At 41.2% G+C, this 15,503-nt stretch overlaps 1 protein-coding gene across 3 annotated transcripts in view; it reads left to right on the forward strand.

Moving 5' to 3' along the window:
- PTPRG (protein tyrosine phosphatase receptor type G) overlaps positions 1-15,503 on the forward strand; it is a 402,944-nt gene that overhangs the window by 218,318 nt on the left and 169,123 nt on the right. For 2 of the 3 annotated variants that reach the window (XM_040569169.1, XM_040569170.1), the window contains one exon: positions 1,546-1,694. In XM_040569169.1, the coding sequence (XP_040425103.1) occupies positions 1,546-1,694 (149 nt within the window). Of the gene's footprint in view, positions 1-1,545; positions 1,695-8,871; positions 9,307-15,503 lie in introns of those variants that run through there. The other variant, XM_040569171.1, reaches the window with a different exon arrangement.

Raw genomic sequence — 15,503 nt, forward strand, 5'->3', positions numbered from 1 at the left:
GCTTGTGTTTCAGTAAGGATACATTGGTATCCTGGCTGACACAAACAGCAACCTACAGCCAGTCCCACACCACCGGTCTTCCTACACAAATACTTTGATGCAGAGAAACCAGAAATCATGGAAAAGAAGAGCTCCGTGATGTCACTGGCACAGTTTAGAAACATCTGAACATCTCATGCAATTCAACATTTAGGTGGTTTTAACATAACCAATGTAATGTTTAGATGTCTCTTAATTGCACACTTGCACCTGAGATGAGGCTGCTTTAGCCAACTGCCTGTACTCACATGGAGAGCAGCCCTGGTGTGGCAGAAAGCCTAGCCTGCAGCAACAGCCTGCCAGTGATTCACCAACAGAGGAATAACTTCTATTTCACAACTACCCTTTTAGTTTTTTCAGCAGTGAATAAAATCCTCCCTGTTACATAATAAAAATGGATTTATATTAATGTTCCTGTTGTGATGACACAGTTGGATTGAGAACAGAGAGAAATCCTTGTGTGTTAAGCTTTTCCCATTGGGGGAAAAAAAAAAAAAAACACAAAACTTTAATCACAGGATTCTGGGCACAGCAAGTGGTGGTCTGCAATCGCTTTTACAAGAACAAAATGCTAATTTTAGTTTTGTTTTTAAGCACTAGTTTTGCAAGGGATGAGAAGAAATGATTTTATAAGGAGTCATTATTAGGAATTGTGAATGTTAAAAATGGGAAATGCTAGAAAGAAAGGTGATCTTGTAGTGAGAGCAACAGACATGGATGTTGGAAAGCTGGATTTAGTTGATAGTGGGACCACCCCTGTAACATGTACTGTCTTCCACCGTATGACTTTGCCCTCTGTTTGGACATCAAACTTTTATTGTTATAAAGGCTTTTGGAAATAAAAAGAAAATACAAAGGAGATCCGTTTGACCCTTATTGAATCACATAATAATAATGTCAGAGTTACTGTAATAAAACCCAGCTCTTATGGAGGGCTTTGCATGAGTGGTTCTCAAAAAAAGTTATTGTCACTCTCCCAGTTTTACAGAAGGGAGAAGCAGGGAGCTTAAGGAACGTACCTGACATATCCAGCAGTAGAGGTGGGACAGGGCACAGGGGCACAGGCTTTTTTTTTTTTTTTTTTTTTTCCCTGATAACATAGAGGGAATCCAACAAACAGAGGATTGAACTGGTGATCCGCAGACTTTAGTGAATTGCAAGGCCAAGAAACATGGTTGGTCGTTAGTCCCTGCGACCACATTAAATAGTTCTTAATGAAGTTTGCCATTTAAATTTTAAACAATGTCCAACAAGGAGGCCAAAAAGTCCTTGAGAAGTTTGGCCTTTGTGATTTTCTGTAGACTATGTAGTTTCATAATCACTTCCTTAATTAGCCAGTATTACTTGGAGCCTTTCTTTTTTTTAAAACCAATCCCTGTAAAGAGAAAAATGATGACCTCACTTTTTATTTGCATCAGAAGAAGTATTGTAGTATAATGAGTAAAAACTGTAAATGCTTCAAAAAATTGTGCTAAGAACATCCTTCTCCTTGTTCTGTGTGTGCAGTTGCTATCCTGCTGAAGGACGATTATTTTGTCAGTGGTGCCGGGCTGCCGGGCAGATTCAAGGCAGAGAAGGTGGAGTTCCACTGGGGTCAAAGCAATGGATCAGCAGGCTCTGAGCACAGCATCAATGGCAAGAGGTTCCCTGTTGAGGTGAGTGGAAAGACATGTGCTTATGTTCTCGAAAAAATAAAATCAGAATGTATTGCAGTAGTTTGAGATGACTGTGAAATAGGGCAATGTTTCCTTCAGTGAACATATCACTTTCAAGGCCCTTCCGGCCCTCGCAGCACTCTATCTATCATCTCTTATGTGCTTTTGCAATGTCAGCTCTGAGCTCTGCTTTGCTAGCGTTGCCAGCTTTTGCGTCCCATGGGCTAAGTTTCAAACAGTCACTTTTCTGGCTTCTCCCATAAGCTTTTCATGTGTGGGAGGATCTTCTTGCAAATATCCGCAAAGTGACCTCATTGTCCTTCAAATCTTCTCTTTCCCATGATGCTTACAAACAAATAGCTAGCAGCGGTTTGGGAGCCATTGTGCTGAGACTGCCGTCTTTCATCGGCATTGCTTCCTTCCGTGCGTACGGCCTCTGCCTACCTGTGTTCAGCTGCAGCCCCTTGCCTTGTGCTAGCAGGGCGTCTCAAGGAGCTGCACAAACAGCTGTGCGTTTGCTTTGCTTGTGCAGGAGCCAGCCAGACCCGAGCCAGCCATGCAGCTAGCACGGCAGAATGCTGTGCCACAGCAGGAGCAAGGTATCGCCTGGGGCACAGCACCCTGTGAAAGCAGCCGTGTTCAGGGCACGGGGCTGGGCAGCCATCGGCAGCTGAGTGCAAAGATGCGTCTTCAGACGGCAGGGAGAGTCCTTGGGCTGCTGGGGAGCACAGTGCAGTTGGGTCTGATAGCCCCAGGTCTGTCTGTGGGCAGTACAATGTCGTCTTTGTCAACGGAGTTTGTCAATGCTTTTCACTTTGTATTCAAGGGTTTTGCATAGTGAAATAAAACAGGTGTTATCTGGAATTACCTTTTCTTGTTGGTAATCAGATGCATGCTTTCATATCAGGTTGCGTCCTGGTGTGGCATGTGGATGTGAGCAGCTTGTGGGGTCCTGTGCTTGCCCAGAAAGCTCACATGCGGACAGAAGTGGTTTTCTTGTCAACTGGGTCTTGCAGGAACTTAATTCAGGCCCCAACTTGCCATAATGAATCACATGTCACTTTAGCCAAGTCACTTTTTCAGAGGGTGGGAATGGGCTCCCAAAGTGCAAAGGAAGGTTGTAATAGACCTGACCAAAAAAAAAAAATCATTGTTTGCATCTGTCTGCTCCAACTGCCCCGCCACATGAATTAGAAAAATTGTTTTACCTACCAGTAATACCTGAAGCTATAGGTTGGATGGTCAGAGGCAGAGATTTGTTTGTTTATTAATTTATCGCAAACTTTTTCCAACAGCTTCTGGTTTGACGAAGCTGTGATTTCTCACGACGGGCCACCCTGAACACACAGAGCAAAGGCCTCTCATGCTTCCCTCTCTGTCTCAATTGTCAGTGCTGGTATTCATTAGGACTGTTTTGGGGAGCCAGAAGGAACACTCAGGAAGTCTGCAAAGCCGGTCAACGCCTCTTTTGAAATTTCAGGGAGGGGAGATGGTAAAGGATCCTTGGCCTTCTTGGTAGTGTCAGAAATAGTATTTCGACTTCACAAACCCTTGCTTATGATGCCAAGGTTATTTGATACTGGCTTGATAAATGGATGTTATTTTACTTTGAAAAAAAAGAAAATTCTTAAGAAATATTTTTCATTTTCTTTAAATATTCTTTATTTTCTTTTCAACTGGTTGGAATACTAATTTTGTCATCTTTAAATATTTTTTTTTGAAAAAGAAGAATCTGCCTTTCTGAATTTCATTACTGTTTATGAATGCTGTGCAAAATAATTTGCTATATCGAATAGGTTTAGTGTTAATCCTAATAACGAAAATGTAGTTTTCCAAGTGATTTGTATTCATTGCAATGACATGAGCCTCTGATCTCTGACCTTTCTGAATATGAATGCATTAGCAGAATTCCCACAGTCTTTCCTTTACTATTTTTTAAAAGAAGAGCAGTTTCTAAAACAAGTCTGTCCCCGTTGTTTTGCTATGTACCACCTACGCAAGATTTCCAAATGTTGATCCACTTTATTAAATCATGTGCTGAAAAGGATTTTCATGGATGGATTTTAAAGGATGCTCAAAATAACCAGAATTTCTAAGGTGATGAAACTGTGTTCCTCTTGCCGATACATGCAAAAGCAGTCCATACAATTGAGATTTTACATCTCAAAGAGTAACTGTACATGTATGTGTGGTGGAGCTTTTAATTTGTAATGCTAATTGTAGTTCAGCATGCAACTGTCTGATGCAACCCTTACAGCCTGATGCTGGGAGGTCTGTGCCAGAAATACTGTACTTCCTTTGAGAAATGACATTCTGAGACATTTTGAAGGAAGGCTGGAGAAAGGATAAATAAATAAATCCCATCCAACAGAAACCAAAGCCCAAATCTTTTTGATTGTTCTGGATCCCTGGACACAGGTAAAGGTTTTAAGGAGCGTGTGCAGGTATTGGCACTCCAGGCCTGCAACAGTTACAGTGGTGATGCAGTTGAAAGCAAACATTTTCAGAGTCTAATTGGGAAACCAGATGTGGACTATGCAAAGCGCATTAGTTTCAAAGCACATCCCACGGGAACGCAGATAGATCAGCGTCATCCATAGACTTTGCTCTGTACACATGAAGTTTAGATGTTTTTTTCCTCTGGGAAACGAAGTGCTTGCTGGTAGTCTTTTTTCTTGAAGAGGATGCAGAAACTAATTAGAAATGTCAGATATAATACAGAGCATTATTGTTTGACCATGTTGTTTGGTTTTTATTATTACAACTAATGTGTCAGATGGTAAGGCTGTCTACGTTAATTGGTTTCCTTCATTGAAGCCCATCTGGATCATATTTTTTTGTGATTTATATGTTAGATTAGTTGGTAAGATATATGAGAATGTCCTTTTGTTTCCTACTTTAAAGGCATGTTGGATCAAAGGCGTATTATCTTGCAGTACTTTTATGCATATGCAGCATATTGTGATTCCTTTTCAAACCATGGCATATGTAATGGTATTCTAAATGGTTTCCTTCATTATGTGGTCTCAATTACTTATTTATTGATCAGATTTTCCTTGATGATCCTTATGAAGCCATTATAAGTTTGGCTTTCTCTGAAGTATCAATCAGGAACAGAGATGTCCATGTGTCTCAAACTTTTGTCCACGGCCAGGTGCCAGTTCATGATACCATCGCTGGTCAGCATTGGCTTGAAGCTTCCTTTTTCCTCCTTCTTGCCATTTCAGCGTCATCATTGGTGAACTCAGTAAAGCTAGTGCTGCGATGCTGAAGATTAAAGCGATACCATTAGCGCGTTGCTGGGCGAGTGGAGTGCAAAACCTAATGAGGATGTGGGCTCTGTGCCAGTTTAGAAAAAGTCTCTCTCCTTTTTTCTTGAAGTCAAGAAAAGTTTTTGACATTGCAGTTTCTAAATTTTAATGAATTGCTGACTCCTTTGTATTTTGTTATTGTTCTTCTCCATTATAATTGCTCAGGTTTTCTTTTTCTTTCTGAAGTAGAAGCGGTATAAATGAACATGCAAACGCTAGAAACCATTTAAATGGCGAAGTGACAGAATTACAATAAAGAAGAAGAGCTTCCCTCAGGCCAGGAGAGAACCCAGGTTCCCCTCATTAGAGCCAAGAGGAGTAATTGCAGACTTTAATCTCCAGCGTCACCGTGCCGGTTACCAGCCCTGCCTGCACCGAGCTTGCGGCGGGCAGGGCTCGCCGTGCGGGCTCCCTGCCGGGAGGGAAACCCAGCGCTCAGAGCTGCACAGGCAGGCAAACAGCTGACGTGGCAGTGCTGTGCTGGCGGAGTTCACTACCACCATCCCAGCATAACTGTGATTTTGAGCTGCTTCGCACTCATTTTTATGCAAAATGCTGATTATTTCTGTGAAGAGCAGAAATCAGAAGAGTGATTTTAATCATGACTGTGTTAATTTGATGTGAGCTTTGGCTGTTTATGAGCTTTCTCTTTAATGGCGCTAATTGTCAGTTATAATGTGAACACCATTATACAGTAATATACAGTAATTTATTTAGTAAATGAGAATCTTATTCCAAGGACCATACTGCAATATGCCATAGAGACCTCATCCCTTTAATCTTACATGAACAAACTTGCACTGTCTAGGCCAAATTGGTAATAGGAGCATCAACTTGGCTTCTGAAATAGCGATGTGATTTTGTACCCACAAGCACCAGCATGTGTGTTTTTGGAGAACTCTAGTTCTCCACTTAAAACAAAAAGCAACAAAAAACAAACAAACAAAAACAAACAAAACAAAATCAAAAAAGTAATCATTTTTACTACCAAAAATAAAAAACAACCCACAAAGCATTCCAGTAGAAAATGAAGAGGTAGCACCCTTTCATGTTGATTAATGAGCTTTTATGTTATGTTGATTGATTCATTTCATGAAATTATTATTATAAACAATCTTCTGCATTAACAATTCTCGCTGCTCTTTAAGCATGTTCCTTAGAAGAATTTCCATGTTCTAGTGGTATCTTTGTTCTCGCTCCTTCTTTGATTTTCTTCCTTTTCCCTTTGAGTTATACATACTAACTTCAGCATTGTCTGGATCTACAGCTAGTTGCTCTAATTTGAATGCTCAGATCTCCTTGCCAAAGGTTATCACCGTTCATTATCCTACCTCTCATTGTAACACTTAAATTCTCATGTTTGATTGTCTGCTGTGATAATGTAAATGTCGTTAATGTAGAAGAAAAGTCATGAGTGGTTGAGGCTGGAAGGGAACCTGTGGAGATCATCTGGTCCAACCCTCCTGTTCAAGCAGGGTCACCCAGAGCACGTTGCACAGGATCGCATCCAGGCAGGTTTTGAATATCCCCAGAGAAGGAGACTGCACACTCTCTTTGGGCAACCTGTTCCAGCTCTCTGTCACCTTCACAGTAAAGACTGGACCCAGTACTGACCTCTGGGGGACACAGAGCTACAGGCCTCCAACTAGATTCTGCACCACCGACCACAACCCACCGAGCCCTGCCCTTCAGCCAGTTCTCAGCCCACCTCACTGTCCACTCATCTGTATCACGCTCCCTGAGCTTGCCAATGAGGATGTTGTGGGGGACAGTGTTGAATGTCTTGCTGAAGTCAAGGTAGACAACATCTACTGCTCTCTCCTCATCTACCCATGTAGATGATACCCGGTGCCCAAAAGCCTTTATTACAGGGTATAAACCGAGACTAGCTCATATTTTTGGGGTGTATCCTGGCTGCTAGGTCTTCCTATCATCCCTGGAGTGTCATCTACAGTATTTGTCTGGGCTTTTGTCCATCTGAGGATGGCAGGGGATATTTACTATTTAATGTTAGGATTTGGGCTTTTTTCATTAAGTTTTAACAAAGTTTTAAGTTTTACCTTGCTGCATTTTAAGTCCTTAGGTTTGTGTTTGCACTCTTTTTTTCACATACTAAAAGAAGAACAGACCACAGTATGTTTTCTTGATTTCCAGGAGAGAATTAGAACCCTATGTTGCTGTGTTGCAGTCAGGTTTATTATTTCTGGCATCCAGCATATCTGGTAATTGTAATTTTGCGAAGATCTCTGGTGTTGGCTTCAAGCACAAGTAAAGACTAATTGTGAAACAGGGAGCCAGTGCTGGGTTTATTTCCTTATATTCCGTTTACTAGTTGCTCTTCAAATTTCCTTGCTTCCATCTGGCAGGATGTAGCAAAGTAGAAGTCAATAAATGATGGAAGGACCCAAAGAGGGCCATTGGGAATATATCACAGGGAGAGAGTTAGACTGTCTGAAGTAATTTTACTGTAATATTCTCTCTGAGGACCAAATCCGCAGTTATATGGGGATACTTAGAGCTCCCAGTGACTTTGATGGGAGATGTGCTGGTGAAACTGTGAGTGAGGATTTGGCTCCAAACCCGTGCTGTCTGTGCTGTAGAGTGCTCGGGGAATTTAGCACACACTGCTTATTCTGTCTTCATCTCTTACAGTACCCCAACTTAATCATTCAGACATGGAGGTGGCTTGGGGATTTTCAAATTTAATTATTTTTTCTTTCTTTTTTGTTTTTTGTTTCAAAGTGACATTATGCAGGATTTCTAAGTCTTTTCTTACAATCTTCTGTCCCCCCTTTCTCCACAATCCCCTACGGTCTAGATAGCCACAAAATACTCGAAATATACAAGATACTAAAAAATCCAAAATGTTGCTCAGCCTTACCTTCCACCAGACTTTACCCCTCTGTTCTTTTCATCACTTTTAAAACTAGTTCAGGTTTCTCATCATGAGGAAATTGGTGTGCTGTAAGTTTAAGACAAGAAGTACATGGATGTTGGCTGAGCACCTGGCCGAGTTTCCATTATGTTGTACTGTAAAGACTGTGAGCTGGGCAAGTCACGCATTATCTTCTAACAGTTTTACTGTTTTATCTTCCTTAGAGTAACTCTTGCACTGGCTCCCCACACTTGTCTTCAGTTCCTCCCATATACTGACAGGAGAATCAGCTGAGACTTAAATTAATGACTTTATTGCAATCAGGGTTCCATTTTAGTGCAGAACGCTTCATCTTGTAGTAGTGAAATATTTAGTCTCCATCTGGCTGATCTTTTCTGTGAATGCCCTATGATATTTAAGAAGAAACATGGGAGGATGGTCTGAAATTAAAATATGTTTAGTGGAGGGGTTAGCCTGTGGGACTGTTCGTGTAGAGACCCAGACAAAATTTAGGGACATAACAGCAGTTTGGTTTTATGGCTGCATCTTCCTGCTGCTTGCCAGGCCCCAGTAATTTCTAGAGTCGTCGTAAATGCTACGATGCATCCAGAGTTTTATTTTGAAATAACTATCCAGTAACACGATCTAGATATTCTTTTCATGTTTGATGGGAATGTCCTGCTTTCCACAAAGGATTTCCACTGCCTTGTTGAAAAGGTCTGAGTCAGTAGCACTACACTGCAATTACAGTATGTTAATGATGAGCTAAGAGTTGTACATTCTTCTTAACATAAATCCCTGATTTTTGACATGATTAATTGGAATCTGGAAAGACTGACAAGGAGAAGGAGGATCAGATGGGGTGAAAATAAGAGATAAGAGGCTGGCAGCCAGCTCTTGTTGTAAAGGAGAGTTATTTTGAATAGGAGAAAAATCAATACAAAGGTTGGAGAATTTGACAGAGTTATAAGAGCTACTTTAATGAAAGGTAGCAGATTCAATAGGATTGTTACTTGAATTGTGGGATTGTCTAAGTTAGAAAAATGGGACTGTCTCTCCCCAGCTGTAAAGGTGAGCTTTACGTGCTGAACTTACCGGGTACTTAGGCCACCGAGTTTAACATCATTCACTGTGGGCACCTGATGTGGTGAGAATAGGGAAAAAGTATGTGTGGGAGCTTGCTAAATTCTGGTCTTCTGGAAGAGTTACTTGATTATGGGAGGGGAAGGAGGAAGGCAGCAGGTGATAGCTATTTCTGCTGCTCCACCATGTCAGGTGGCTACCAGAGGATGTCTGGCAGGCCTCTGTGAGGCAAAGCATGACATTGTGAGGAGATCTGCTTTTCTGTGACTTCGTGTGGCTCTGGGTGTAAGGAGCAGGCAGACTTCGATAGACTCAGGGGGGCATTCAGCAGGAACTCTCCTTGGTATGTCCATGTCAAGACTCCTTACCTCAACGGTGATGGTGTTATGTAAAAACATGAGAGGTTCAGTAAGTGCTTGATGTTGCCTCTTTCCTTGAGGCAAGTCTGACAGTCCTGGGACTTTGGAACATCTTCCCATAGAGGTGTGTGATCCTTCACAGTTACTCCAGTAGGACCTCTGGAAATAGCAAAGATAGGTAACATGTGTGAAAAGAACAAAAAAAAAAAAAAAAAGAAATGTGTTAAGAAGTGATAATGTTTCCCTGGTGCATGCACATGCAAAACAAACAAACAAAAAAACCCTTAATGTGGTTAGCAGACTTGTTGGTAGCTTGTCTGCCAATGTTTCCCATGGAAGCCTTTTCACTGGGTCTTAAACAGTGGGAATAGATTTCACCAATGTTAATCATGATTTCAGGAAGCAAGCAGGAAATGATTTAAATTGTCTATTATACTGGTGCTTTACTGATTGCATTTTTGTGTGTGGTGTTTTTTTTTTCTGTGGAATTCTAAGCAGTTGCTGTAATTTTGTACCAAGAGAATAAATTGCATCAGATTTTTTTTTCCAGTTAGAAGACTCAGAACATTTATTCTTTTTTTTTGTTTTACCATGTTCAAGACGTATTTTCTAAGGGATGATCAAAAGCTTGCATTAACCATAAAGAAAGACACATCTTGCTGCCTGTTACTCATAGGTCCAAAAAAGTGTTAATTAAAAAGAGATTTTATAAGGGTCGCTGAAAGGGTTTTTAATTCTGGGGTGAGGCAGGCTGTGAAATGCATTCACTGCAGACTGTGCTAATCAGTATTATTGTATTTACTTTCTATCTTGCCTTCCTACCTGAATCCCTCTGCTGTCTCTTATATTGTTTAAAAGCTCTTGGAGTGTCTCTCTGCTGGGTTTGTGCAGCGCCTGCCCCAGTGGAGTTCCTGCTCTGGGATGCAGCAGTGCTGCTGCTGCTATAACCGCAGGCTTTGCAGGGATGAATTGCTTTGTTTTTTCTATGATAAAGCTTCACATGATGTAAGAGATCAGGCAGCAATACGAATGTAGTCCTTGTTATTTCCCCAGTTCACAGGCATTGTATTTTCCAGACAGGATGGGAAGGTTAACAAAAGTTGAAAAAGGATCTAAAACACTGCAAGTGTTTACTGTCTGGTAGAAATGAAATAACAATCAAGTGGTTGAAAAAGGTATGTGTTTGCTCATGCTTCGAGACATACAGCACTCATCTTTCTGTAAAGAAAAAGCAATTTGGGGAAAACAGTCATATCCCAGAATGTGTGTCTTCTCTCTCCCTACTTTTCTACCCACCTTAATAAGCAAAAATCTTTGTTCTCTAATTAGCTGGGCTTTTCAGTACATGCCTCAAAAGGCCTATACTGTCCTTTTCTGTCACCATCCCATCCAGGCTGCTTGTCCTCAGAGGGGGCTTTCCTTTACGCTCTCTCTTTGGAGAGCAGGCAGAGCAGGCTCGTATTTCCAGGAAATCAGCAGCCCTTTCTGTTTCCTGCTCGCACTGCCTTCAGCTTGCTCGCTCCCTCCGCAGGAAAACTTTTGTTATAGTAGCCCTTAAAGAGGGCTTGGGTATCGTTGTCCATTGACTATTCAGGAGCTCTTATTAAAACATAGTTCCTGATATACACATTTGTAAGAAATATGAATTTTGGCTTCCCACCAGAATTAGAAATAGCATTACCAGGTGGGAAAGAGCTTTTCCCCCTGCAGTGGGCTAACAGTTGGTTAATAGTTTATTCAAGCACAGAAAATGGGACCTGGTCTGCCAAAAGACCGTTAGTAACTCCACAGGGAGTTAATTGTCCGGGAAAAGAAGATGGAAACTGTCTCCTGAATAAGTTAAGGATGAATCAGTCTTCTCTGAGACAGGGGGCAAATTTGATTTTTGAACAAACTCTTAGACATGGGATAAAATATGGAGAGACAAGAGGTACCTTCCTTACTTAACCCTGGGTGGTGATGCAACTTGAGAATTAAAAATATGCATCAGCACAAGATGTATCACACATCTCGCTATGGATGGGAGAGAGTGCTTCGGGATTTGATCGTGGCAGGGATAGGTCAAATTACTCGAGTTTTGTCATTTTTGTCTTTATAGATGTTTTAACTGAATTCTGTGTTCTGAAGTTCATGCTTGCAGTACCACCTGCATTTGCTTTTTACCTTAACTGGACTGCCGAAAGGGTGATTTCAGTTGATTTCAGATGATTTTTATTTCTACATCAAGCCCTGCCATTCCTTCAGGGTGGCAATCTCTACAACTAAGATGATAAATTCAGGGCTCAAAGCCTGCACGCATGCTCAAGGGTTCCCAGAGAGTGACAGATTTAACTTTTTAAAATGCAAAACTACCCATGGATGAGTAGCCAGAATGACAGAAATCATCCAAAAAGAAGAGGAAGCCTCTTTTCTTTAGTTTCTTATCACCTTGGTTGAGGAGGAAATTCTCTTCTCCTTTCTCTGAGGTCCAGAGCTTCGTAGGGCAGGCTAGTGCTCTTGAGGAAAGGGTGGCTTCCTGAGTGTTGAGTGACGCATTTAATCTTCTGGTGGCACATACCAGGCAGAACCATAATATCCCTTAAGAAAAAGAAATGTCATTACATCCAGTTCAGAACACGAGATCGGAGATAGCGGGAAGGTTTTAAAAAAAGATTCATTTGAAATTCTTTGCTTGAGAGGTCTCATTCTGTTTGGGAGGCAGGAATGTGAGCACTCGCTTAATGAGCTGCATTCAAAAGATGAAATTTCAAGAGAGTAAAAATAAAACCCATTATTTCCTGAACATAAATGGAGTCACCCATCCTCAAATCCTCAGTCGTGTCTTTCTCCTCAACCTCGTCTATTATTTCTCTTGCTCCTAGTTTAACTAGGAAAATTTTTAGGGGCCTTTGCCTCGAGGAAATACCCGAAGTAGATACCCTCAATCATACCAGTCACTGATGTTAAACCACATGCTGTTTACTAAGTAATGCTGAAAGCTACATGCTGTTGTTGCTGGCATACCATTTATGAAAGGCCTGTTAGCCCTCCCACTGAACCATATGGTGATTTATCAGTCAGTTTAGTAGTAGCAAGACCGAGACCCAAATTGGTCAAAACTGAAAACGGATATTCCTCGTGTTGTCTTCTAATAAAATGTTCTCATTCCTATTCTTTTTGTAGTATAGGGATAGCCAAACACCCAAATGTGATCCCTGCATTATTAGCAGTAAGTTTAGGTGTTTTCCCATTGTGATTAAGTAAGATGGAAGTGGAAAGCATTTCTGGTTGTGCTAACGCTGCAAGGAATAATTTGGCAGAAGTTGGAAGTGGAAAGGGCAGAAGAAGGGAAATAATTAGCAAGAATAATTTTTGGGCCTTGACAACCTGGTATGTTTTTCTAGCAGTGAATGAATTCACCTGACACCAAGAGATAGCCATCTGATAATAGCACTCATAAGATCAATACATCGATACCTTATCCTTGAAACAGTATTTTAAGTCTATTCTTAGGTTCATTTCTTTACTTCTGTAAAGTTATAGCAATCTGGGATTTGAGATAATGCATTCATTACCATCTTATCAGCTCTTCATTTACTGTATTTTAATGTATCTACCATGATTTCTGAAGAAGGATGCTCAGTAAGCTTAATCTGCTTACGCTTTAAAAAGATAGGATGTTCAAAAGATTAAACTCAAGCCTCATACAGAACAGGTTTGAGAGCTTGCAGTGCTTACATGGCAAGGCGTTTTGTACATCAGGTATTTCAAACACACTTCCATGGTGCTGGCTCTGCAGACCTCGTGGTGGGGAAAGGCGGAGAGCTGGGTACAGCAGAGATTTTGCTTTTGTAGATTGCTATTCTGCCCAGGCTCTTGTGCAGCTAATAATGCCAAAATGTCACTGGGTTAAACCTAATGCTGCTTCTTTCTGTTAGTGTATCTTCCTGTTCCACATCTTTTTAGATCCTGGGGAATTATTTGTGGGATTGTGATGCATGCCCCAGGACACAGAAATAGTGTGTGCATGCTTGAAATAATACTCATGAAGATAAGCAGTGTCTGTGAATATATGTAAATACAGAGGGATATTTAGATCTATGTTTCCTCTGTATAGACTCACCAGATTGCCCCAGATGTGTGTGTTTTGAAAGAATTTAAACTGTACTGGAAATTTTATTGTTAACGAGTGCTGCTGTGAAGGACAGGAGATGTACAGCAGGACAGCGTTGTTTCCCTGATTGTACAGTGTAAGTGTTCTGTCTCTAGCAAGGGTGGAGATCAAGTTGAAAACAGACCTATTTACCTAACAGCAGTGACAACAAGAATTCCAGTTTCTGATAAATGCTAGAAAGATGTGCAGCGGCTGCCCTGTGAACACCCCGGAGGGATGTCCCCTGCCCCATCTCCTGGTGTTGCTGAGTGCTTGACTGAGGCAGCCCAAGGGGCCCGGTGCCGTCCCTGTCACACCACCACCGGGTTCACTGCTGGGGGGGAAGCTCGGCACTCTAAAAAAATTGTAGGTTCTGTTCATTTTAAGCAGTTTGCGGCATGAAAGATGGAAGAGGAGATTAGAACTGGCAGGAAGCTGTGATTTGAATAGGACCTTCAATTTGACACATGTAGTGTCCTTAAGAGTGGAGCTGGAGCCTGGTTTCTGCTGGCAGGTGTGGCGACAGCCCTGACCAATGATGGGCACTTCAGTGAATCACTAAATTGATTTGATAATCACTAAGTGAATTTGCTAAGAGCGGGTACTACGCGCCTTCTTTGGGGCTTGGTTAACCTAGTGACAGCTTGTTTTAAATGTACTTGGAGGTTTTAGTTTATTTTTCCTTTGCTTTTCCCAGCAGAAGCTCTGTGCAGACTTACTGCCAAATAAAAGCAGCAGTTTCTCCTCTTCAGCTGTAAAACTAACCTGAAGACAGCCAGACCTCACTTGTACAATATAACCAGATAAAGGTGATCATCATTGTCAGGCTTATAACGTTTATTTCCCCTTGACAGGGCTATAGTATTTCATCACCATTGCCCTCTCTAGGTGGAAAGCATCAGCACTGCTGGCAGCCTTTGACTCGCCAGGAGCCTTTTCTGACTGACTTGCTCTGGTTTCCAGCTGCTCTTTCCCAGCTGCTTGCGTGCCCTGTTGACTTTCCCTACGCTTAAGGCACAAAGAGGAGATTTTTCTTTCTCCGGTGGCCCAGATGACCGGTGCTGCAGGACGAGGCCCGCGCCCACAGAGCAGCTGTGGCAGCCCTGTCTGTCAGGAAAGGCGGGAAGCGCCCGGCGGCCATTTTCATCCTCGGCGTTTCTCCCTAACCTTTAGGCGATTTCCGCGGCTCCTGGTTGGATTTGCAGTTATCTCCCCCAGTAGCCCTACTATTTACTGTACTAGTGGAAGCTTGACATAGGACAAGTCTGTCAAATTAAAAAGCACAGCCTCCAGCATCAGGAATACTTATTAAAGCTTATGCTAGTTTATGTTGGAGCTATTCAGAAGGGGGATGTTGCTTCAGGCAGTAATGAAAGGAGATACAATTTGTAGAGGTTTAATACGTATTTATTTTCTGGTTCCTTGGCAATTGTCTGTATTGTTTGTGTGGGTTCAGATTACAAACGTTTATGTTTTTTTAGGTATCACTTGCTTGCCCAACTATTAAAAATAAGATATATTTTTTTGCTCATATGCATTCATAATTGCCCTCTGTTCTTAATACATAAATTGAAATTGTGTCCTTCATACCATGATGCTCAAACGATTTCCTTTTCAACAAAGAGTATGTAATAAAGGTTAAAAATGATTTTTGCAATCCATGCATTTAAGTATACATTACTATCTGTTTTAAGGATGGATAATCAATGTAAAAAATGATACTTCCGTGTATTCCTAATAGGTCACTGTGTAAATATCCATAATGGAATCGATCCCTTAGGTTATGGCAACCATTAGTACAGAAAAGGGTTTCACAAGTAATGTATTAGACATTTGCCTTTCATACTTACACGTAAAATGATTATTTATTGATTATTTTCAATCCAGGTTAATGATGTTGAAGAGGTTTCGGTATCTCAATTTAAAGTACTTAAAGTGCGGTTCAAACAGAAATATCCCTTTCAAGAAGTTCTGACTAATATTTGATAAGTGATTTTTCTCTACATTGTCTCATTAATATATGCATACATATACATTATGTATAAATTA

The sequence above is a fragment of the Cygnus olor genome, chromosome 10 (genome assembly GCF_009769625.2).
Source record: "Cygnus olor isolate bCygOlo1 chromosome 10, bCygOlo1.pri.v2, whole genome shotgun sequence".
NCBI classification, from domain to species: domain Eukaryota; kingdom Metazoa; phylum Chordata; class Aves; order Anseriformes; family Anatidae; genus Cygnus; species Cygnus olor.